General features: G+C 42.4%; 1 protein-coding gene across 1 annotated transcript in view; it reads right to left on the reverse strand.

The window, feature by feature from the left end:
- Positions 1–143: 143 nt before the first annotated feature.
- Positions 144–25,433, reverse strand: part of grin2bb (glutamate receptor, ionotropic, N-methyl D-aspartate 2B, genome duplicate b) — a 65,744-nt gene continuing 40,454 nt past the window's right edge. The window contains exons 5-15 of the mRNA XM_041035518.1: positions 22,312–22,426; positions 21,867–22,072; positions 19,688–19,859; positions 17,167–17,320; positions 15,484–15,609; positions 13,945–14,174; positions 12,505–12,665; positions 10,445–10,632; positions 5,536–5,774; positions 1,340–2,558; positions 144–1,270 (exon numbers count right to left, since the gene is read on the reverse strand). Coding sequence (XP_040891452.1) covers positions 144–1,270; positions 1,340–2,558; positions 5,536–5,774; positions 10,445–10,632; positions 12,505–12,665; positions 13,945–14,174; positions 15,484–15,609; positions 17,167–17,320; positions 19,688–19,859; positions 21,867–22,072; positions 22,312–22,426 — 3,937 coding nt within the window. The remainder of the gene's footprint in view (positions 1,271–1,339; positions 2,559–5,535; positions 5,775–10,444; positions 10,633–12,504; positions 12,666–13,944; positions 14,175–15,483; positions 15,610–17,166; positions 17,321–19,687; positions 19,860–21,866; positions 22,073–22,311; positions 22,427–25,433) is intronic.

A 25,433-nucleotide genomic window follows, 5' to 3' on the forward strand; every position in this document is an offset into this window, starting at 1 on the left:
TCGTGTTTCCTCATTCTCTTCACACAGAGAGGTCATCAGCCTCAGCTGTTTCTCTTTTTTGCCTCTGTATGTTTTTCTCCATTCCCCTCTTTTCTTCACCCACTTCATCTTGTCTCTCTCTCTTTCTTCCTTCGTCTTCACCCTCAGACGTCTGACTCAATGCTGGAGAGCTTTTCGTAAACGTGTCCATTGCTGGCACCGTTGAAGGGTCTCTGTCCCTGCCCCAAACCTAACGTGTCCCTGCCCCCAGGCATTAGCTTGTTGGCCCCGTGGTGGTTCCCCATGGGCCCTCCCACCCCACCCAGACATAACTCTTTGGGGAACCTGGGGGCCACATTGGACATCACCCCAGCTGTGGCGGACGCGGGCAAATAGGAAGTCACTCCCATGGAGCCGCGGAAATCCCCTCCTCCTCGGCTGTTGTTGAGAAGTTGCTGCTGCTGCTGCTGCTGTTGCTGCGTCTGAGGCTTTTTGATGTAGTACGGTTTCGCACCGTGTAATAGACACTGGTCGTCGCCGAAGGTTGGGATGAAGGGGTTCTGGTTCACCTTATCTGGGTAGAGAGATTTAGACAAGGAGTAAGTCCCAGCCCCTCTGCTACCACCACCACCACCACCACCACCACAGCCCCCACCTCCCATCATAGCTCTATCTCTGTCCCTCAGGTCTCTCTCCCCCACTGACCGCCGATGCAACCCACCTTCGCCTCCACGGAACAAACTGAAGGAAGAGCCTCCTTTCGCCCTATCCCCACCTATTCCTCCAAACATGGGAGACTCCCTTTCGCCTGCATACCTCTCAAACATGTGGGCATAGGGGCTGGGGCCCTCCATGAAGCGGTCTTTGTCTTTCAAGCTCACGCTTCGGGGCTGGGGAAACTGGCCCCCAATGCCCCCGCCAACCCCTCCCATGCGGCCTGCCCCCTCCCTCTGCAGGTCCACAAATGTGTCATATGAGTGTTGCCTCCGTAACACCCTCCCACCTGGCCCTAGCTTCCTGCGCTGTGCCTGAGTTTGTGTTTGGCTGGGTCCTACGCTACTCTTCCCTCCAGGGAACACCATGTTATTATCCTCGCTGATGTTGTAAAGGTTGCTTGGCTGCATCTTACAGGAGTCACAGCGTTTGCAGGTAGCGGAGCTGGGGCGACTGCTGCTCCCCCCAACTCCGCTAGCTGGGCATGTGCCACCGCCTCCTCCTACACCTCCACCGTGGTGGCACACACTGTGGCAGTTACGACACTCCCAGTCACCCCCTGCTATGCCCCCACCTCCTAGCCCAGAAACTCCCTTCTCCCAGCAGGTGTGGGCCTGCTGTCCTGCTGACACTGAGCCCATTCCACCTTTACACTCGGGCTTCTTGCCTTTACCTTTGAGGAAGTCTTCCACAGGCACTAAGCTTTTACAGATACCACCACCACTACCACCGCCCACACCGCTTCCTCCACTTCCACCCTCTTGCTCCCACTTGGCCTTGCCCTCCTTGGAGCGGAACTGGTCCGCATAGAAATCCCTCAGGTTCTCTTTGTCTTTGCGGAATAAGTAAGGTGAAGAATTACCCCCTCCTCCTCCCCTCTTCCTCTCCAGGGGAGGTGAGACCGTGCGGTGTGCCAGAGGCCCGTGGGGGAAGTGGTGGTGGACGGTGTGGTGGTGGGGTCTCCTCCTGAAGCCGCTCAGCTCTATCTCGTCCTGCTCCCGTCGGCACTTGGCCGAGGCTGGCCTCTTTTTCAGGCTGTCCCTGTACTGCTTACGCCGTTTGTTGTTGCCCTCCAGGTTGCCATAGGTGACAGTGTGGGTGGAGATATCCGATACATCAGAGCGAATGTTCCCATCGTCACCCCCCGAGCCTCCCCCACCCCCACCACAGTACCTGTCATGACCCCCGATGAGCCCCGTGCTGGATGCGCCTCCTTTGAAAGAAAACCTGCCGTACACATTGCTTCCCTTGAACCCACCCTGGTTGGAATCCGCAGGGGTGTGGCCAGCAATCAGGTCAAATTTATTGGTATTCCTGTGAGTCATGGAGGGGCGGGGCTGGGTGGTAAAGATGGGTGCTACCCCTCCCCCTAAACTGTCGCAATCGAACATGCCCCCTTCCAACGAGCTAGCGCTGCCTAAACTACGCGGCCTATTAGGCGGGGGGCCGGACATACCCAGAGCCGAGGCCGGGTGGTGGTGCCGGTAATGGTCCTGGTACAGGTTGCTGTCCTTCAGGGGCAAGTTGCCAAAAGTCCTCTCCACCTCGCTGATGTAGTCACTGAACATGTTGTCCTCTGGCAGGTAAGGTGGCGCTGACTTGCAGTCTACAGGGTGACCCACCAAGCTGCGCCGATGCTCCTGGATATCATAGATAGCCGACTCACGACTGCTGTGGCTGTACTCCAGGGCGGCATGCGGAGAGCCATTAATGCCTGGGACAGCGGTCATGTCCTTGGCAGTGCGGAGCAACCGCAGGATGTTGGAGTGGGTGTTGTTCATGTTCTTCTTCATGGTGGCCGAAGGTGAGTCTATGGTTGACTTGTTTTCCTCGATTTGTACCCCATGGATGCAGCTGTAGATACCCTGGAGTGTGTAAATTAGAAGAAAAGGGAGGTAGAGAGAGAAAGAGAGGGTGAGACAGGCCATGGGAGGAAGAAAGAAGAGTGAGAGTTGTAGCGTATGAAGCCCAAGAGTGAGGAGAACAACAGTAAAATGTGTGGCAGTTAGTAAGTGGTCAAGAACCAGAGGGGATTTAATGTTAGAGAGACGGAGCCAAACAACAGACACATAAACAGACAGAAAGACAGAGAGAGAGAGAGAGAGACAGAGAGGGAGAGGAAAACAGGAACAGATAGAGGCAGAGAGAGGTTAATGCATTGCCATGTTCTCTTTGACCACCCTCTTGTTTACACACTATTAAACAGTAATAGGGGCTGAGTTCATAAATGACTTTTCTCAGGGGAACAGCATGGACCCTCACAGCTGCTGCTCACACTCCACCTCAGACACAGAGAGCTGAGCGAGGGGGGAATGATGATATCAAAGCCTTGATTGATAACACAAGGGAGGCAGTAAACACATGGTTTTGACCACCAATCAATAGGTTTAATCAATTTCATTTAAATTCAGCAGACACTGGCTTTCTAGTGTTTTACTTGTTTTCCTTTTATAAAAACGTTGTCAAGGGAATGGATCACATTTTAAAAGTTTTTTTCTGACTTTTCTGAAACAGAAACATTAACAATCTATTTAAAATGTCATTATCCATCAGTGAGTGTGTATTTTGTTTTGTTTTGGTTGTTTGACACAAGCAGGATTCTCAAGCGAGCGCAAAGCCTTTGCGAATGAAGTCAAACAAGCGTGTTCAAATAGGGGCTGAGGGAATCTGTGGTCGAGGCGACAGCCAAATCCGAAAGGTCGAGGACACACTACCCACCAGCCAGCGCGCGGGCCAACGTTCCTCAAAGGCGTCAACTTGTCAGAAACAGTTTCTGTCTGTCTCTTAGTCACTTTCCCCGTCGCTGAGCTACATTCATGAATCTGAATCGTCAAACCTCTTTTCTTTCATGCTTTCATTCTCTCTTTGTGTCTTTTTTATCTCCGTTTCTGGGCACTCAGGTGAGGGGCAGCCGCTCCAATGGGATTGTCTACCTTTATCTCTCTACATCTATAGCTACTATGGCTGCTGTGAAAGGTAATAGAACAGGTTACTGGCATGCCGCTGTGTCTGTTCTTTTCTATTCTGTCTTTGTCCTGCTACCGGTTTTATTCTTTATCATGTCTCTTGCTAAGTGATCTCTTTTACTTCCTCTGTATCTCATTAGCCTTTTGTAGTCTCGTCACTTGTCCATCCTTACACTTTCTATATGCTGTATATGAACTACTATTTTCTTGAATGCTGCACTATCTTTAATATTTTTCTTTCCTGCACTGGCACTTGAATGTTAACCAGGAAAAGAGTAACAGAATCACTTTGCACTTAAAACAGATGTTACAATTCAACAAGCAAAATCGAGCACATCAGAACTTCGAGTGAATCTTGAAGCTACCATGCAAAGAAACCGTGCTTATGTTTCGCATTAAAAAATTTTACAGTTTCAGAAGCTGCAAAGACAGAGAGAGACTGCTGCCAATTCATCAAAGAGTGTGTTTAAAATTGTGTGTTTCTGAAGAGCTCAAGGCCAGATCTGTCTTTCAAGTTCTTTCAGGTTAGTCTGAGTAGGCGTAAATCAAACGACATTACAATTAGAAACACCTTCAGCCTTAACACCAAACACATAAACAATGGTGACCTTTTCTCAGGCAAATAATAACTGAGACAATTTTCATGCAACAACACCCCCCTCCTTTCTTAAAAGGTAACATTATGCAAATGAATTACACCTCAAGTGATTACTTATACGAACCCAAACAGCCTGCATCAATAACACTGAGACACCTTGTTAAGTGACCCATCTGAGCGGAGTCGTAACTACACTGAGACGAGCCCTTCGATATCCACCAACACACCTCCAGGTCACCCGCTGAGAAGGTGCAGCATGGTAAGTAGCTTTTATTTCAGCAGCGCTAATTTGATAAACAGTGGATTTTCTCAAAGACAGTGGGGCTTTTGTTTTTTCTAACCCTGTCAGGGACTGAAGCTGAACTGAGGCTTGCATATCAACCGAATGGTCTATTTCTCTGTTGAACGGTTAAACGTCATCTGAAACGCCCTTACCTCTGCAATGTTTTTCGGTTGTAACTTTCCAAAATCGGCAATCCAACAATCACATCCATGTCACACAGGGGCTGGCTGGGTGTGTGGAAGTGAAAAAATAAACAGGGCTAGGCCAAAATTTTTTTTTTTTTTTAATATTTACCGCAATTACTTCTGTTGCTAAACAATGAATGCTTTGGATTGCATATTTAAATGATTAATGAATTTTGTTTTTCTCTAGGATAGAGGACTTTTCATCAAATGCGGCTGTTGTGGTCACAACTATAAACACTTTTGCCTTAAGACGTGCTCAGACGACACATTGTATGAACCTGTTTTGCCATCTTAAAGTTGCAGTTCATCTTTTTTTTGCCTGTGTCATCTATTAGGAGGCTGCTGTAAGCGCTTAGCTGCAGTCAGTTACAGGGAAACCTCAAAGGTTTTATTGATTCTTTACTGAGCAATCACATTTGACAGCTTAACAAACCTTTATGGGTGAACCTAAATTCTACACGTGTAATCTATCATAAATCTTGAGTAAGTTTTTAGGAAAATATATATTTATATTTTATAATATATATTATAAAATATATATTTAAAATTATTTCCTCATTTATGAATAGTCCATTGTAGTACATTGTTTCGAGGACCTTTCAACTGGCACAGGAGGCTCTCGGTTTGTGTTTTGTTGTTTAACTACTGTCTGTGCTAAAAAAGCCACAGGTAAGTCAGGTGAGTCATCGTATGCTCCTGACTGACTCGATACAAGTCAACCACAGCCAGTGGTTTTAAAACAACCATTCCTGTGATCTTTCTGTCAGGAGGACAGAGGTCAGACCTAAAATAAAACACGAACACACTCACTCTGCTAATGGAGAAGGTGACCCCGGGCTTTCCGGAGCACACGCCCATGAAGCAGAAGCGCAGCTGCCAGTAGAACAAATGTTCACAGATGAAGGTGATGAATGACAGAACCATGGCGGCCCCGAGCATGTAGAAGACCCCCGCCATGTTGTCCACGTCCAGCTGGCTGCTCATCACCTCGTTCTTCTCATTGTGGCAGATGCCCGTCAGCCACAGGGCCTCCAGCTCCTCCATCTCACCTAGAGGAAGGAGAGAGACATGTATGCAGGTTACTGTATTGATGTGTTAGTTGGCAACACTTGGTTGGGTTTGCCCGTAGGTGTCTGAACATGTAAGTGTGAGTACAAAAAGAGAGGGCACATTTTTTTGTATAAGGAGTTGATGCCAAAAACAGCTCAGGTCTCATGTATGTGCAACAAATGTCATGTTGCATTATTTTGACTGAACGCCCACCCCCAAGGATCATCCTCATTAAGGATTGCTTATGCAAGGGTAACCCTTCCTTGTTGTGGGAAAAAACATCTGCCTGTTGGGACTTGACATTCCTCAGGGAGGAAATGTACATGGTCACGTGACGAGTGTTTCCGCCCTAAAATGTGTCCCCCTCAGTTCCACATCCCTGGGAGGGGTTGCTAATGGGGGAGGACACGTCCAGAGAGATTTGTTTGATCTGCACCAATGGTTTGGTTTTTTTTTGTGTGTGTGTGTGTGTGCATGTCTGTATGAGAGCAAGGGGGTATATAATTTCCCAATGCTTGCGTAACACTGTGTTGTGTATGGATGTTTGTGCAGATGAGTGCGTGTGTTTGTCTCAGACAGCTGTTTTCAACATGACTTTCTTACTTAAATGAACCTTAATGAGAGAAAAGAAAGTGCAAAGTGTATGTGGCAGTCTTACGAAGTCTGGTCCTCAGTCGTTAAAATGCTGGTGAGCACCAAACAGAAAGCCAATAAGGGGACAAAAACATATATAATCTGGAATATGGACTGAGGTGTCTTACTTGCATTTATTTTGTTCATGAAAAAAAGTGTTCAACATTTTGTGAAACAATCTCTTTCACTTTAATTTCTTTTGTTAAAAGAGAAGATTGATACCTCTCTCATGTCTCTTGGCCCAGCTCCTATTCATTCCTCTCAGACCACATTTTCTTGCCATACCTGCCATTCTCCTTCTGCACACCAGATGCCCCTGGACTTTCTGTCTCCATATTCACCTGCTCACCTGTTTCTTATCTTTTTATCACCTGAGCTTCCCCGCCCACTTACACATCTGTTCCTCGTTTCCTTCATCTGCCTTCCAGTACTTATACCAGTCAGTGTCAGATCATCTGCTCACTAGTCTTCCTGAGTATTTACCCTTTTTCTGGATACCTGTGTTTGGATTCCTGTTGTCTGTGCCTTTCTGCTTGGTTGCTCATTCACCCATTTGCCTGTAAGCTTGTTTTCATTTATTAAGGACAACTTTACTGCATCAGCCTACATTTGTGCGTCTGTGTTTGGGTCCTCTGCCAGTGCTGTTATCAGCAAATCCTGAAACGAACACAATCTCAAAAAAAGGATGGATGACCCTGTTTTCAAATCAACTCTAGGGACCCCAAATATCCCATTCAACATCTTTAAAACTAAGGATGAGAATTGCAGATCAGCTCCCATTTAGAACTGGCTCTAAATTCCTGACTGTTCTGACAATATTGATTCTTCTCATCATTAAGCCAAGACGTGCACTCTCCTGAATGCACACTCACTGCTATGAAATCTGCATGTTCTTGTTTTTGACCCAACGATGTAAATCAAATTGAAAGGAGTCGATTAAGAATTAGATCAATACACAAAATCTATAATGGAATTGAAATCCATACTATTAGAATTATTCTCTGCCTTCTATTCCTTCCTCCATTTCTAACCATCCCTCTCCATCAAAGGCCTGTGTGTGTGTGTGTTTGTGTGTGTGTGTGTGTGTTTGTGTGTGTGTGTGTGTGTGTGTGAACGCGCTTTACAATATTAGCTGGTATGTGGTGAGCAGTATGGAGCACATAATACCTCTGGAGGTGGAATACTATTGTAGGTGTATTCTCCAAAGTTAAGGCTTCACATCAGAGACAATATTTTTTTTACATAAATCTTTTCCTAAGACAAAAAAAAAAAAAAAAAAAAACAAGGCTGGGGATACATTTCAACATCAACTTTTATTCCACTGCCATGTTCCCCATAGAACCCAGTTCCTTCTAAAGAAGCAGGCTGACTTCCCCTGCTATAAGGGAAGAACTAAAAAGATATACTGTTATCCAATAGGTGCAACTGATGCTTGAGTTTACTGATACAATCATATAGCAAAAATAAAAGTTATCTCAGTTGTTACTAGTCAGTTAACAACATGCAGTATAGTATATGAGTGTAACATTTAAGAGGGACACTTTGCTCGCCCTAGAATGGGCCAAGCTCCCTTTAAGTTATGCTTGAACTTTTGCATCGTTTATTTTTCTATTTAAACTTTTGCCTGAAAGTTGAATCTAACTGGGCTAATTTATATTAAAAACATAAATAACTGTAATATTCATGGCTTTCATACGAAAGTAGCCATCTGGCTAGGTCCCCAGGAGGCGAAACTTCACCTAAGTGTTCTCATTGGTTAAAAGGGAACTCAATCTATGTTACACATTGAAGTCAGCTTACAGGTGTTGGGGAGTAAAGAATTAAGAAGTTGAATAAAGCCTTTTGCGGCTCCAGAGGGAGCTGCATGAGTTTAAAGATGAAGAAAATCTGGAGATGTAGATTTAGAAAGAAGTGAGCTTACCAGACCTCTGTAGCCCACTCCTCATCTCTGCTTGAGGCTAGCAGCTAGCTAGCATAACACACCCAAATTTCCCACTCATTTCCAAATGTCGGTGGTAGAGTTGCATTGTGGGTACTGTTGCGCCACGTTTTGCCAGGGAAGAAGAATGCGTGGAATAAAAATTATATCATAATCTGAGTCTGACAGTGTTATAGTAATGCAGTGCTACATCAGTGCAGTATCAGTCTCAGCAGACAGGATAGATTTAGGTCATAAAATAGTCAAATTATCACCTCCTTGAGGTGTGGCTGAGTTATGTCTAAACTGAAAATATTGTTAAAAATAAGCAGAGGTGGAAGAAGACAGTGACACAGACATAGTCCGCTCTGCAGTTGAAAATAATTACAAAAACAGGCCAATAGTGGGTGTCAGTGATATGTGTATGATAGCTCAGTGCCCCAGCATGTTTTCTTTTTGATTAATTGTACTAATAATAATCCAGCTCAGTAGTTAGTCAGTGCATTTTGACCAGGTCTTACAGCGACATGTTGTCCTGCACAGTGCTGCGTACACTCAGTCTTTTGATCCACCATATTTCTGCAGCCTGAGGGGACGTGTCCCTCCACTGCAAAGACTCCTGCAAGATATTTCTAGCCAAACCTTGTTCAAAAAGAAATTAAAAGTTTGTATTCTTACCATGTGCGTAGAACACCTCAACTGTCTCAATCCTCTCATCACAAAGAGGCAGCAGCTTGATGCAGAAGCCCTCATGGATTACGGCACTCGTCATTCTCTCAGACTGACGTCAGACACCCTGCTGGCTTCTTTCAGTCACCCAAAACACACAACAACAGCTGGGGCTCATAACAAAACCTGACCTATAAATTGAGAAAACTGCTCCAGACCCAGAATTCAACCATCAACCACTCCATTATATAGACATGGTGTAGTCAGAGAGACACTGCCACCACATTGTTGAAACGATAAGCTGGTGTCATAGTGGTAAAATAATAAACAAAGACAAACGTGCTGGTCATGAGCAGTCACAGTGGCCCACTCCTGTGCTGCTTGTACATCACTTATCAGCCAGCGGAGGTGGTAAAAGGTTTAAAATATTCATAAAATATTCATTTCTAAATTTTAGCATTACAGCTTTTATATCCGAGTCTTTTGAAGTGGTTTACTGGCTCACAGAAAAACATCCCACAACTCTACCCTAGTCTAAACCACGGAGGGATTTTATTTTTAAGATTTAATTTGTGACCAAGAGTAAAAACTAACTAACAGAGACTGTTAACATTAGCACGTGTTTCATCCCAGAAGCACTCAAATCCTGTCATTGACAAATTTGAGAGACTTCCTGTGATGAGATGCAACAGTATGGACCTAGCCAGAACAAATCACCACCCCAGCCAGCCAGTCCATGGGTCCTGTTCCTGAATTCCATGTGACACTGAAGAAATATGTCAATCACACCAGACCAACAATATCCAGAGGCTGCAACATTTCAACACTCATCTCATCCACAGAGCTAACTTCAGTTAAGGTCAATATTTCCCTGTCCCTGCCCAAACAGCCAATGTGCTGCCAGAATCTCCACAGTTACCAAACTAGCCAGCTCCTTCCACACTCAAGCTTTCACTTCTACTGCTACAGCAGCTGCATCTTTTCAGGCTTGCTGGCACCTCACTGTTGATTAAGGACCATCAGTCTGCCAGCCTGGCTCAGGAGGCCTCACTGACTGCTGGGATCCACCAGCAGGTTGTTGGGTTACCACCATAACAAGCAACGAGCACCTCCTGAGTCACAGGTCATTGAAAGCCACTTTGATGACTCCAACCTTTCTCCTCTCATGAGAGAAAACTTCATTTTGTGATTCCTAACCTGAATGATCACTGTGCTTCGTTTTCTTGTAAAAATGATTCAGCACCGAAGGGAAGTTATTATTTTTTCTTCTTCACACTGAGTCAAATAAAGTAAGCAATTTCATGGAAACAGTGGATCTATTTGCTTGTCCTGTAAAATGGCTATTACAACACTGTATCTCCTAGATGGTGTAATAATGTTTAGGCGCTATCCATGAGACATTCACATGGATAGAAACAGGACATCATTTAACAATATTATTCAATTTACCATCTCCAAACAGCATGAGGATGGCAAGATCCACAGCTCGTTTCCAGCCTGAGTCCTTCTGGATGGCGATGCCATAGCCTGTGGAGGCGAACACCTTGCCACTCCCAATGGTGACCAGCTTACAGCCCTCGTCTCTGCCAGCCATGTAGTTCAGCACTGCAGCGTCGTAGATAAAGGCATCCAGTTTGCTGCAGAGCACAGTGGAAAGAAAATATTTTACATGGAATTATGGAGCTTCCAATTAAGCAGTGATTGTGGATGAATGTGTCCAAAACCACTCCCTTGCTCATTCATTCACTATTCACACTCTTCTTGGAAAGTTGCCTGGAAAGAACGATGTGATTTGGTACTAATTTCTAGGTAACAATCCTTCGAAATTTAGACAAAGAGCTCTGAGACAGTTATATTAGTAAGTTTAGGTCATTGTGTTGAGTTGTGCTCCATTTAAACCAAAGTAAAGCTTCATTCATCATTCATTTACTATTCTGAAAATGTATTCTGGAATCACGCTGAATTATATGCTTGCCTGTGCACATTTTTGCATGTTCAGCTGACCTGCTGTGCACTGAGTAAAACACTCAAGGATACGCTAGCTTAGCATTTAATCGGAATTAATTAATTGGAAGTGTACCAATTGAACTCCTTCTCTATTTTAGCTATAATTAATGACAAATTGCATTGCATTTGCTTTTTTAAGGAAACGTACAAAGAAATTATTAGAAATTCATGGGCCCACAAAAGCTTTACCAGCCAAAATAATGCTATGAGGGTTTTTAGAATAGTGTGAAATTAACTATATTTTCTGTCTCAATTGTGAGAATTTTTGAGGGCACTATATAATACATAGATATTTCAATTAGAATACAGACACAGTAAAAACAGGTAATCAGGTATTTTGGATTTAATCACGGACTATACCATTCTCTTCTACTCTATTCCTGGGTTTCCTGTGGCATTGTATGGAAAAGATGGGGCGCCTCGCCTGAAACAAAGAACCTTTGCTGACATCATGAATAAATTATTATTTTCTGTGAAATAAAACATTAATCTTCAAGGGAAAAGAGCAGCAGCATGATTTAACACACAGCAAATGCCATACATTTCATGAGAAATACTGCTTCACAAAACAATTCTTGATGCAAAATTCATCTTACTTGTTGTTTCCAAAGTTTTCAACCACATCTCATGGCCTTGTCATGGAGATGGTTTCGGTTTTGCAATTTCAGTCATGAGGTAAAACCTGAAACCATCTCCTTGACATCCAAGCAACTACATTTGATGAGGGCCACAAATGTGGTTGAAAACTTCAGAAACAACGAGCAAGTTGGACCCTGTGTTGAATTTTCTTTTGTAAAACTGCTGTTTTCAAGGTCAAGACTGAATCACCCCAGACTGACTATTGTTTAGCCTTAAATAAATTGTCCACGTGACAAAGCGTGTCAGGATCTAGGTGATTTACCAACTGAGTGAAAAGATTTCCTGGAGAACACCCTGTGTTCTATTCTTTTCTACCCATATCAATCCTGAGTGAACTGGCAGATAAAATAACATGACAGTCTCCAGCTTGGTGACAAAACACCATCAAACGGTGCCTCTGGGCTCTCCAGGCCTCTGTGGCCATTGAGCTCAAACTCTCACCAAACAGCAGAGATACATCACTGCTTTGCATTCTTAATTCTTCAGTAGGGGTTGATGAAAACATTGGAAGACAGGGGGAGAGAGAGAGAGAGTGAAGAGAAAGGGAAGATATTAGCTAGCTTTCTCAGCCACAGAGAGTGAATATTAGCTAGCTTTCACAGGCTACACTGCTATTCTGGGCACCAGTGGCAGGCAGATACACAGCTCCACCAGCTGCCCACCCACATTGCCCAGAATGCTCCCTCTTCCTCCGTCTCCCTCTCCTTATTCCTTCATCATCTTTTCTCTGTATTGCATCAGTACAGGACCTCACAGCTCCATAACACTGTCTCTTTTCTCCCCGCTGAGATCCTTTCAACTCCCTCCTTCCTTACATCCCCCATCTGTCTCTCCATCCTCCCCTCTATCTCTCTCTTCCTCACCCGGTCTTCAGACTGTACAGCGCTTCATCTACATTCTTCTGGTGGAAACTGGTCATGTAGGTATGCATGTCCCGGTAGTTGTTGCGGATGTTGCGCTCTGTACTCCCATTGGGCACCGTGCCGAACCGGAACGGCGGTGAGAATTCGTTCGGCTTCTGGAACTGTGGTGGGGGTTTTCCGGAAAAGAAACCACACAGAGAAAATGACAGAGGAGTGCTCATTAGCATGGAAAAGGCACTGAGCTGCATCAAATAGCCTTTAATGCACTGTTGAGCAGGAGCTCAATAGACAGACAAACACGGGTGAATCTCGAGCACACGTTTAGACAAACTTGTACTGTACACCAGATCAAGTTCAAAATAAGGATCCACCATGCAGACCAGAAACAAGTAGTCTAGGGTTGCAATTAATGATTTTTTAAATACTGATTAATCAATTTAATTTCACATTTAACTGATTGTTTGGTCTAAAGAATATCAGAACACGAGCACCAAAATCTAATCAGTTCAACCCTGAGTCCAAGTGAACATTTGCGCCAATTTGAAGAAGTTCCCTCAAAGAAGTTCCTGGGTAATATTTTGCGTTTGGGATTTCTGCTTAATCTGCTTAATCAATTATCAAAACAGCAGCTGATTAATTTTCTGCTGTTCAACTAATTGATTAATCAACTAATTGTTTCAGCTCTAAATTAGGTGATTAATTAAACTGAAGATCAAGGTTATTTGTGGGACACAATCTCATTCAAAAGCAATTCAAAGAGCTTAGTCAAAATTTGAGTAATTTATTAAGCAAAAATAACAACATCCCCTGGTTCCAGCTTCTAAAATGTGAGGATTCTTCTACTTTTCTTTCTTTTGTATCTTAAAAAATTGAGGATCTTTGGGTTTTGGACTGCAGATTAAACAAAACAGGTCATTTGAAAACATCATCCCAGGCCAAGCAGGGGTACTTCTTCCACAGGGGTTACCTAAAAAAGACTGTGGACTACTTCAGCTAATTTAAAAAAAAATGGTTTGCTTAAAAATGTATTGACCTATTTGGGTTTAGGAGGAACACAAACACACAATTAGGACAGCAAATTGGCGTCAGGCTAATCTTTAGTATATTTATTTTTACAATACACTTGAAAACCATATGATTGAGAGGGCATTAAAACTAGTGAGCAAGCAAGCAGAGAGGTTGCTTTCCTGTTTTAATAATGACTCTAATTGATCTTACTTTGTTTAACAGGGTGTTGCTGTAAAAGAGCAGCTAATCTGTACAATGAGAGAGGGAAATGATCACCAGTTGCAGCCCTAAATCACGAACTCTCTCATAAACTCAGGTATGTACTCGTTCAAACACAAGGAGCCATAATCGGTCTCACAACGCCTCACATTGTGTACTTTCACACACCTGCTCCTCCACCCCACAACCCCTCACACTGCCTTGAATTCACACCTTTTTGTCTGACAGGCCCGACACCTGGTCGACATACTCCTCCTGGATCATGAAGGCAGCCAAGTTGGCAGTGTAGGAGGCCAGGAAGATGACAGCGAAAAAGGCCCACACTGACACCATGATCTTACTGGTTGTACCTTTGGGATTCTGCACGGGGACAGAGTTGTTGAAAACCAGACCCCAAAGCAGCCAGACGGCCTTACCGATAGTGAAGGAGGGACCTCCAGGCTCTGGGAGACAGAGTGACAGAAAGTGGGAGGTGTAAGAAGAAAGATGACAAAAGGAAGAACATGCAAGAAAACAGTTTCACAGATCATAGATACTACTTCACTTGATATGCATTTACTCAAGACCAATGTTGTGGGAGGGAGGTGATGGATGGCAGCGACAAAGACTAGACTTATTCCCATCCTTTAGTTTGTCAGTGATCGCAGGGTGTGCTGTACGGTCCACATCCATTCTTCCAGCAACCGTCGTGACAACCCTCTGTTACGGACTAACTCTGTTCCACCTACTTCTATGGCAGTATGACAAGCTACCTACTGTAGATGTGTGGCATCAGAGATTGGGAGAAAGAGAGGGGGAGGAAGGGGGAGAAGGGCACGCAGCAGGCTACAATTATGCTACAGCTGGAGCAGCGGTATAGGACAACAACCTTGCATAACATAGCGATTAAACCACACACAGTGTTGCTGTGACAGAAGACATTCAGAAAACAGTGGTGGGGGAAACATAACTCCAAACCAAACACCATTACTCTTATCCTCTCTGGCCCTTGATAAAACGGCTGCAAGCAGCAATAAAACATTTTTCTGATTTTATCTTGAGTGGCTGCCATTGTGGCAGGCTAACACAATCCAGAGAGTCCAACAGAGCTGGGTGTATAAAACCTGGAGAGAAAAAAAAGGATTGAATCTGAACCATTGATTTTGATGGCAAATTGATTTGAACAGCTCGCTGGAATCGTATTTGATTCAACAGGGTAGTTTCATCCCATACTGTCAGAGACCGTTAAACCTGACACATATCTCCAATGTATGGTAATAGATCTACTTAAGTTTATTCATTGGTTTTACAACCTAGATGTGGTGGTGTAATACCGGTGTAATATTTGGTGCAACAAAAAAAAAAACGACATTGTAACGTGCGAACAGAGGAGTCTCTGTTCACACAGTGAGGCTAAGAATACTTAAGATCACCTATCTGGTTCTCCTCAATGATCCTTTTCATTAGTGAAAGAGCTTAAGTGACTGTAGATGTAGATAAGTACTCCAAGACATCGAGTAGAAAGTCCCAGCGCTCCAGTCACACTCATTCAGAAGGGATTGTCAAAGTAATTTAGCACACGGAGGGCTCTGTTTGAATGGTGCATTTGAGGTAACAAAACATGCCAAATGTCTTCATTTTAGCACGGGAGATTGGCTGAAAATGTACCTCATTGTCACCTTTCTGTAGCATGGATTGACTGAGTCTGGGCTCCTGTGTGTGTGCGTGTATGTGTGCATGCGTGTGTGTTTGTAGTCGTGTGTGTCCTCTCACCTCGTCCGTCTGCCAGACAGCGATTGTAACCCACCGGGCTGAAGTACTCAAACACAAACACAGCCACGGCTGACACGATCAGCAACATCACAAACATCATCACCCAGACATCAGCGCTGAAGGGCTCTAAAAAAAGAGAAGGGAGTAGGAGGAGAGGGTGCAGCAAGGAACGGAGGAAGCAGAAAAGGGAGGGAGGGTTGTGGGGAAACAGAGAGAGGAAGTTCATTAAATCAAATTAAACAAAATTATAAAATCACCCCCTGGTATCAGCATGATTATTTGAATTCAGACATTACGTTCTGTGTGCTCTTTGTTGCACATTTATGGAGTCTGTGTGAACACTAACTAGCACTTCTCAAGGGAGAAACTGAGAGGAAGGTAGGTAGGTGTGAATGGACAGGTGAACTCATTGAAATGGGCACATTTTCCACCACTTGCTCTGTACTCTGCTTTGCAATTTTCACACACTGTATAGTCTGTGACAAACACCACCAAACAACATCACTCCAAGGTCCATTTAATAGCTGTTCTTTAGTTTTCAATTGCGTCGCATAATCTTCATCACTGTGACTAAAGTGTAAATGTTCCAATTGTTCTTTTTTGTAATCCTTAACAATGTCATGAAATGAGACCTTTTTTAGACACTACTCTACTATTACATTTTTTCAACAACAGTCAAAGTAACAATGTATTTACACTCTGTAATTACCTCTTTACATATTAGTTTTCATTGTTCATGGCTGAGTCTGCCATGCCTGGCCTTATCAGTGTTTCTGAATTTATTTCACTGATTGCCTCTGTTTACTGTTCCGCTCTCCTGGCTGTATTAAGTAACTCCCAATACAAACCCAACATTTTCTGCCGGTGGCTCAACATTAGAAGCAAACACTGAAGCAGGAAACACAGTGTATTTGCCACTACGGTAAGCACTTACAGCCATTGTTAATCAAAAATGCATTTACTAAACAAGACAGCTGCTTTTTTTTTTTTGGAGGGGTGGGTCCATTTTGAAAATCGTGGAAAGTAACTCAACAAGAAGGAACAATCACTGAGAGCTGTTTGATGATTATTGACTAACTTCTTTATGAAAAACGACCTGAGTTCGTTTGACTGCTCTGCAAGCAGATGCACCAGCTGTTCACGGAACGTTTGCTGCCTCCAGAATTCTAGAACCACACTTGCTGTTGCCACAGTAACCACAGGTGTCGCCAAAGCAACCGGGGCTGATGTGTTAAAGAGTATAACTTAATGGACTTTAAAGAATGTTTTAAGGCGAGCAGAAGTCCTTCATGTATTCAGAAAAATTGGAAATTTGAACATCAGCAAATCCATGGCAAATCCAGAACAGCTACTAAATGGACTTTGCAGATTGTTTTGTAAACTATTGTTCCTGAGGCTGCAACTATCACTTAATCTCAAGATCATTTTCTCCATTAATTGCTTGCTCTATAAAGTCGGGAAATTATGAAAAATATCCATCATGTCATTTCTCTATACTACAATGGTGCTGCAAGAACACACAGCATCGCAGATAAACAACGTAATGTACCAAAAAAAAGTTGAAAAACACTTGAATCTTTGTTCGTGATTGTGCATTTCCTGATATGAATGTGATATGAATGTGATTTTCTCTCAATCTTGTGCTGTACATCTGCCAGAAGCACCAGGTGCGTTTCTCCTCACCAAGAAAGGCGGAGGGTGAGACGGTGCCGTTGCTACGGGAGACCATGACACTGATCCCCGTCTCAATGAACGGCACAGAGAAGTCGATGACCTCTGACCTCTCTTCGTTGATGGTGAGGGAACCCACTGCCATGTGGGCATTCTTCAACACCACCTGAGGGTCAACCACAGACAGACAGAGACAGACAGGAGGGGAACATGGAGGGTCAGTGGGCGTACAGTGCTGCATATTCACAGGAATATGATGAAAAACTGATCAGTGAAAGGATCGTGATGGTAAAAGTAATTCTTTGCTACAGGTCTTTATCAAGCCATCATCTCTGCTAAGAGTTTAAGATGCTATTTCAGTAGAATGGAACGAGGAGGAGAAGGGGATCATTACTACCACCGGGCCAGTATTTGACTCCCTATCACCCCGGCTTCCCTCTGAGGGTGTTCAGGTATATTTAGCCCTAAGTTTCTGGAGCCTCGGGCCATGAATAAAAATGGAGCACAAAAGACTGTGCTAATAAGGGATATGTATGCCAGAGTGAGCAGGAATCCTACGCACTGTTTTTTCCTCTCTGTTTGTCACACTTCTTCATAGAGGCCTGCTCTCTTTTTTTCTCTCTCTCTTTCTCATTCTCTCATTCTTATTTTCCGTGTCTGTTGTTCTGTTTTCTCCCATTCAAATTAAATCATTAGCTGCTTGCTTAGGCATTTAAGGACATGGATTGATGCATCCATGCATGTATGAGCTGCACATTTACATAACTTTGTCTTTAGGCTGATGTATATCTCAGGAATTTTTTTTTAACACAATCTACAGTAGGTGGACTTAAGATCCTATAATTTTATATCACCCTGTACATCCTCACTCATCTCTGTTCTTAAGATAATAATAAAGTCGCTTGTTCTATGCCATAATCAATTAAGTTGGACATCACATCGATTTGTAAAGGCTGCCTTGTGCTGGATGTCTAATGTGTAATGTGTGCAGGAGAGAAGTGGGTCTTTCCCTGAGGCTGCTGTCTCTCTTTCTCTCTCTCTCTCCCTCTCCCCCCCTCTCTCTCTCCCAGTTGCTCTCACTCTTTCTCTCTATGTCTTTTTCTTTCTCCATCTCTGATTAGGAGCCTCATCATCCTACTCCTGAGGTTTTTTTTTTGCAGAGCTGATCACAGCTCCCCCTCAGGCCAGGTTGTGGGGGAACAAGTGCTCGATGGCGTGACGGAGACGCTGAGAAACTCACAGAGAGAAAGCGACAATCAGACAATATAATTAGCCCTATCGTAAAAATAAATTCCTATGGGCACCCCTTCCCCCAGCTGTAGTAGCAATTGAATTAGATTACTGTATTTACATTATCATTTAACTGATTTTTTAAATTTTGAAAAGCAAATAAGTCTGTGCGTTGTATTCATATTGTAAATAGAGGAAAATTATAAACCGCTTAACAGTAAAACTGTTGGGAGAATAAGAGCAGCAAAAGTGATGAGCAAAGCAAAAGATAATGAAAAAACAACAAATGTACATATACTGAATGAATAAACATAAAGCATAATAAACAAATGAAAACTGATTAACACAAGAAATATGAATGTATATTTGTTGGATTGTTTAGCCAGCAGTAGACTCTAAATTGAATCAATGTCTGAATTTTCTCACAGGAGATATGGTAAACTTATGACCAAAGAAGCACTGTATTTGGTTTTAATTAACACAGTTTTATATTTTGGTTGCTAGTCCCATAGATTTGCTTGATGTGGCCCAATATTGCCTGCAACTGGCCAAAATTAAGTGATTAATCAGTTAATTTTCTCCCAGAAGTTTGCTGAACACCAGTGACCATCTGTTTTCTCACTCCACAAATAAACAGACGTTAAATTTGACCCCTGCCACTTGAGGCAGTGTTTTATTTTCACTATCATTTTTTCACTGTGTCATTATAAATAGTGTTGCATGTCTTCAGAGCAGTATGCTGAACGTGCTAAGCTCTTAAAAATATAGCTAAATGGTGGTAGCGATACTGTATGCCACCAGCTAGAAAGACGAGCTAAATGGACGCCAATTAATAACCAGGCTGGCAGTTATAATGAATATACTGGTGTACTGTACTGGTCTTGATTAATGACAGAGAAATGCACCAAATATGATTTTATTTTAAATATACTACCTCATTTAGTCACTCTGATGGTTCAGTAACGGTTGTATGGTGAGGTCTCCAGTGGTGTGCCAGCTGTGAAATCTGTGATCAGCTGATCTGCCAGCAGGTCTGTATTAAATCGACCAAGCTGTCACTGTGTAAGTATTTTTAAAATGTTTACAGAAAAGCTGCTGCTCCTTTCTGGTGATGGGCTGATGCTATCGGAACAACATCCACATTTCTACATCTATATACTATATATGAATCTCAAAAAAAAATCAAACAAATTCCACACCACAGACCAGTGACAAAGCTGATATTAGAGCCTGTATTCTATCTGAAAAAGGTGCAATAAATGGAGTGACTGGGTTTATGTATGAAAGAAAGAGATTTCTTCACCTCTCCAACCATGCCATTCCACGTCCCATTAACCTTCTTGCCGTGTTTGCCGTTGGTGACCAGGTAGAGGTCGTACGTAAACTTGACCGTCTTGGCGATCTTCTTCAGGATGTCAATACAGAAACCCTTGCAGCAGCGCTTGATGTAAATCCCTGAATCACCTGTCTGGTTGCTGGTAGGTGGTAAGAAAAGGAAAAGCTTCAGCTATCTGACATCAGTGTTTATGTGGGTTCAGGTACATACATAAACTAGTATCTCAAAAGAAAGAGGACAGCGATGGAATGAAGTAAAACAACCAAGTGCCATGTGCTGAGAATATGCAGGTTTTCATGCTAACCAAATACTCCACTAGGCTGTTTCGCTGATTAGCACTGATTGAAAAACACAAGACACCAGGAACTGGTCAGTGAGATCGTCTAAGGACACGTAAACATGACTTCATCTTTGGGTCAGGGTAACTATCTTGGACATTTTCACTACACATGCACCACTTTGCAAATAAAATGTGATGTTTAAAGTATAAAATGAGCCATGGTATACTTCCATGCATGCTTTGCCCTATGTGTATACAGAGTAGTGTGATTACAGCAATGTAGAAAAGAGAATGAAAATGTCAAAGAAATTTAGGTGACTTTTTTCCGCCACAGTTTTTTCAGCGCATCAAATCCCACACAGACTTTAACCTCCATGTTTCTGTATCTGCAATTTTATCCTAGAACAAGTAAACAGGTTTGCATATTGTCACCCAAATTATACATTAATGGCGGACTAGGAATAATGCACATCGAACAACAAATTTGACCAAACTGTGTGTCATCAATCAGTGGGTTGTTTTGGCTCATAGCAGCTACAGGTGCATAACAGCTGTGAGTAACAACACAATGGCAGCTTTGGCAAGATGGGAGGAGGATGTTGCCAGTGCCAGACCAAGGACAAATGTGTTTGTTTTAGTGTGTTTTGTATTCACACAAGGGTGTGTCAACCTACATTTACAGACACTTGATAATGAATGCAGCTCCTGAAAGTGATCAACCTTCATGATTACTGAGATAAAAATGAACTGTATAACATGGAATAGCATGAACACAGGAGTTTATCTATCTGGCTCAATGGCTGTGTCCACATATTAATGTCCTCATATTTCTTTCATCCATACAAAGACAAATCTACACAGCTACCATGCATCTGGCTCGTGGAGTATTTTGGGCTAGAGAGAAATCCTGCATATTCTTTGTGGCACATTGCTACCTTTCCTTGAAAAGCTGTATGTGAGGCTGTCTTTGAAGGAAGATACAGACAGACACAGACACACAGACACAGACAGACAAACAGAAGGAGGGACACTGGGGGGAATAGGAGAAAGAACAGGGTGAAAGATCAGTCAATAAAAAAACCACTGAGCCAGAAGATGCAGGACACCCTCAGGAGATTTCAGGTAGGCCAGTGATAGAAACGGGGGCCAATGAAGAAAATTCATTATCACACTCCAAGGAGAAGTGGATAGCAAGAGGGTCAGGGTGAAGAGGCAGGGGAGAGAGGAAAACAGTGACAGAAACCAAGACAATGATCTAGTTAGCAGAGGGGAGATGAGTCGAGGTAATCAGAGGACACTGACAGATTGTGAGAGGATGAAATAGATTGTTTTTTTTTTTTTTATCCAGTGAAGAAAGAACAAGGTAATCATTATGGTGTGCTGTAGTGATGGGGAAATAATGAACAAAAAATGCCAAAGAAACAAGAAAGAAAGGGACAGTTCAAGGAAAATATACAATAATCTATGGCTATGAACATTCCTCTATTTCACATTTCTGCATATTTCATTATAGCATTCATCCTTTTTTAACATTCACAGTTTACATAATATTCAACTAAACTACAGATGCAGCTCTTGGTGTTTTATGGGTTTTTATCACTACCGGTAATTTGTTGGGTGTGACAAATGACTTTGGATACATGCAGAAGGTTACACGCTACACCAGAAAAGTTTTAAATAATTCATATTGCAGCACTGATGTATAAATCAATATGTTATACACTAAGTTTCCTTAAGAAAAAGTATTCCACTTTAAGAACTTGACTCTTTTTTAGAGTCACATAGTAAAAACAAATCAGATATTACACTCAAAAAAAAAAAAAAAAAAAAATCTGATTTGACAAAATCCAACTGTAAAATTCTCACCTGAGTTTGAGCTGTTTGCGGCACGGCACAGTGTTCCTCATGCAGGTTCCACTGAGCGGGTCCACGTCCTCCACAATGACAAATGGAGCCTCTTCCAGAGTCACGATGGACAGGTGGTCCTCCCGCTCCTCTGCTCCAGAGTACAGCTCAAAGCGAGGCCACACATGGTACCTCATCGTCAGAGAGCCTCTCTCCCACTTGCCAACCTGCATGAGTGAGTGGGAGGAGAGCTGTGTGATACACAAGCTACTGCAACAGGTACTTCAAGTGGCAGTGGCAAGGAGACACTCCAAACAAAAAAGACACATCACAGAGGGTGAAAAAATACAAAAAAGAAGATAGATTACAAGAAGAGAGAAAAGAGGAACTGGATGAAAAAAGGGGGTGATAGCAGAAGAGAGGAAGAAGAAAGAGAAGACAGAAGAAGACAAGAGAAGACATTTACCCTGTCCCATTGTCTGTCCTTGTCTAGAAGAATGATGACCAGTTTGGGGAACATCTGGTGACCCTCTTCGCTGAATGACAGGTTTCGGCCTTCAAATGTGACATTCATGAGGTACCTGAGTATGAGAATTGAAGTTTGAATTACGGGATCTATTGGTTTGAAAACAAATTGTGCAGCACCTAGACTTTCGGCATAATTTCTTATCCATGATTCAACCCAAAAAAAAAACAAAAAAATAAAACAAACAAAACACCCATTCATAATGGATTCAAATAATTAAAAGCCACTTTAACAAACTTGAAATTGAGGTGAAAATGATTAATATTTCCGTTACTGACACAAGTGACACCAAGATTAGCCGGACATATTGCAGATTTAAGGTATATTAGAAATGGGCACTTCTATAAAAGTGTATTTATTGATTTTTAGGCCATTGGGGGCAGTACAACCACGTGTGAACACAAGCTGATATGGTGACACATTAGTATTCATTTAGAGTCATCTTCCTGGACATCTTGTGACTCTGAGTTCAATATTCACTTCTCTTTTAGCTCTGGTTTTGGTCTCAACTCTGGTCTGCCAAATACTGGAAATATCAGGCTCTTTGCCTGCAAAATGCTCCGCTATGTCCACAGTCTAGTTGATAACTGGCAAAAATTATGTTATGAAAGCTGTGAGAGTGAACCAAAACAGTAAAGCTGCAGGCCTCACAACTAAAACAATGAGCTGAAAGATGCTAAAACACACTGTAGAGCTGAGGTGAACTGCAGAATTGAGTGAGTTCATCACAGTGACACCTTTAACACTACATCTTTTTGTCCAATGTTACTATAAAATATAGATCAGTGATCAGTGCAGCTTTAATGTCTATGACAAAGGGAGTACCAGTGCAGCACTGCTATCACAGCATAAGCTGCTGGTAACCTCTCCACAGATGTCATAAGGCTAACATACTCACAGCTTAAAATAGTGGGAGGGGTAGTGGGAGAAATACACAAAATAAATCTCCCTCTTTTTTTCATGAATATTCTCAAATGTCTTGAACATTAAAATATTGAGCCAAAACATTTCAATCACAAAGCGTACACGGCTGGTATTGGTAATGACTCAGTGCTGTCAAATCTTAGGTTCAAACACTTGGCAGTGTAATACGAGTACTGTTCTTTCGTGAAATGTGTTGAGTTAGAAAATAATGTCTGGAGATGGATATGTGTAAAATCTGACACCCACAGGTTTTACATTATCTTTCTGAACACATCTGCTTTGTTGATTCTTGATTACTCTCCTAGTTTGTATTTTATGTTTTGTTGTTTGTTTTTTGTATCTTATTATGTGTCTGTGATACTTTTAAAAGAAGATACTGAATTTGCAAGTCTGAGATCGTAAAGCAGGACGCTGTTAGGACGAAGCTTTTACTGTTAAACCACCAAACCAACTGTGGAGTGAACTGCCAGAGGAACTCAGACTGGCAAAATCTTTGTTTAAATTGCTTATGCAAATCCACTTTAAGAATGGCTATCCTATAATTTAATTTTAACAGGGTGTTGTGATCATTGTTATTATTTGTAGTGGTAGTAGTAGTAGTAGTAGTAGGTAGTTGTCTTCGGACTCATGTATACTGTGTATACGTTATCTTTTAAACTATCAACCACAAACCTCATGCACATATTGAGATGCCCTATCTTTCTATTTGTATATTAGTTGTATATATTGTTCTGTTTGACATTTGACATTGGAGTTACTGCAGTATTTTTACTTGATTTTCATTGTACTATACTGTTATTTTGTTTTTCATTTATTTTATTTTTGTTTTCATTTACTTATTTATTCTAGAAATTTTGTCTATCACCACACACTGTGCAATTTTCCTCTTCTTTTAAACTGGGAGTTAAAGTAACAGAAAGAATTTCCCTACGGGGATTAATAAAGTTATTCTGATTCTGATTCTGATTCTGATTCATGTTTTATGTACTCTTGGTATCTTGACCAGGTCCCTGAACCGTAAAAGACCATTTTAAATCTTAGCAAGGTGATTGTCTATTCAAATAAAGTTTTATATACATACATATGCGTATGTTATTTATGAAGTATGAAGATGAAAATAGAAAAGGCAGAAGCACAGAATTCAGGTCCCATGGTATGTTAACTAAAACCAAACAGAATGCTTCTCCTGCTGCTTTTCTCTATTTTAATTGAGTCAGGGTTTGGTAAAGGTTGCTAAAATATGGTAAAGATGACCCAGTTTGAGTCTTGGTAAAATTTATGAAATCTGATAGACTAACAAACATAAAGGAGGAGTATAGGGAGGCTGTGAGAGTAAGTGAGAGCAGGGAGTGTGAGAACAACAAGAATCCAGAAGTGAAAAGAGGAAGAGCATAGGGTAGGAATAGAGAGTGTATTAACCGCCTGTGTGAATACATATCAGCATATATGAATGTCCACAAGTGCACAACAGTGGCAGATAAGCTGAAATCATCTCTCTGTCTCTCTTTCTCTCTCTCTGCCACCCTCCTTTCCTCACTCTTCCTTGTCCTGATCTGTGGGCTGCCATCACCATGGAGATGCTCTGCCTCTGAAACAATCCAGAAATAAATATCTTGTCTGAATGCAAGGAGTGAGGGGCTGTGTGTGTGTGTGTGTGTGGTGCTGTGTGCAGAGTTTTTAAAGGAGGCGCAGAGCACATTTTATCCACCATCATCTCCAACCAAGTCAACAATGTGAAAATAAGACAGTGAATCTATTCACAAGCGAATAAAAAAATGCAGACAACACATGAGCAATGGGCCTGAAACTTACCCAGTTATTTTGTACCTCCTACTAGAACACTGAGTACCTCTATCTGTAATGTCTTTGACTATATTTATATCCCATCTCACACACACACACACACACACACACACACACACACACACACACACACACACACACACACACACACACACACACACACACACACACACACACACACACACAGAGACCTAAGTAGGCTACATGCATGGAGTAAGTCAATAATATGACTCAAGCCTCCATGAAATGCCTATTGCTGCATACTGGCTGGCTAGCAAACTACAAGTGCTGTAATGCGCGTGTAACATGGGATTAGCCTCCTAAGCATAATCTCC

This window comes from Toxotes jaculatrix, chromosome 4 (assembly GCF_017976425.1).
Source record: "Toxotes jaculatrix isolate fToxJac2 chromosome 4, fToxJac2.pri, whole genome shotgun sequence".
NCBI lineage: Eukaryota > Metazoa > Chordata > Actinopteri > Toxotidae > Toxotes > Toxotes jaculatrix.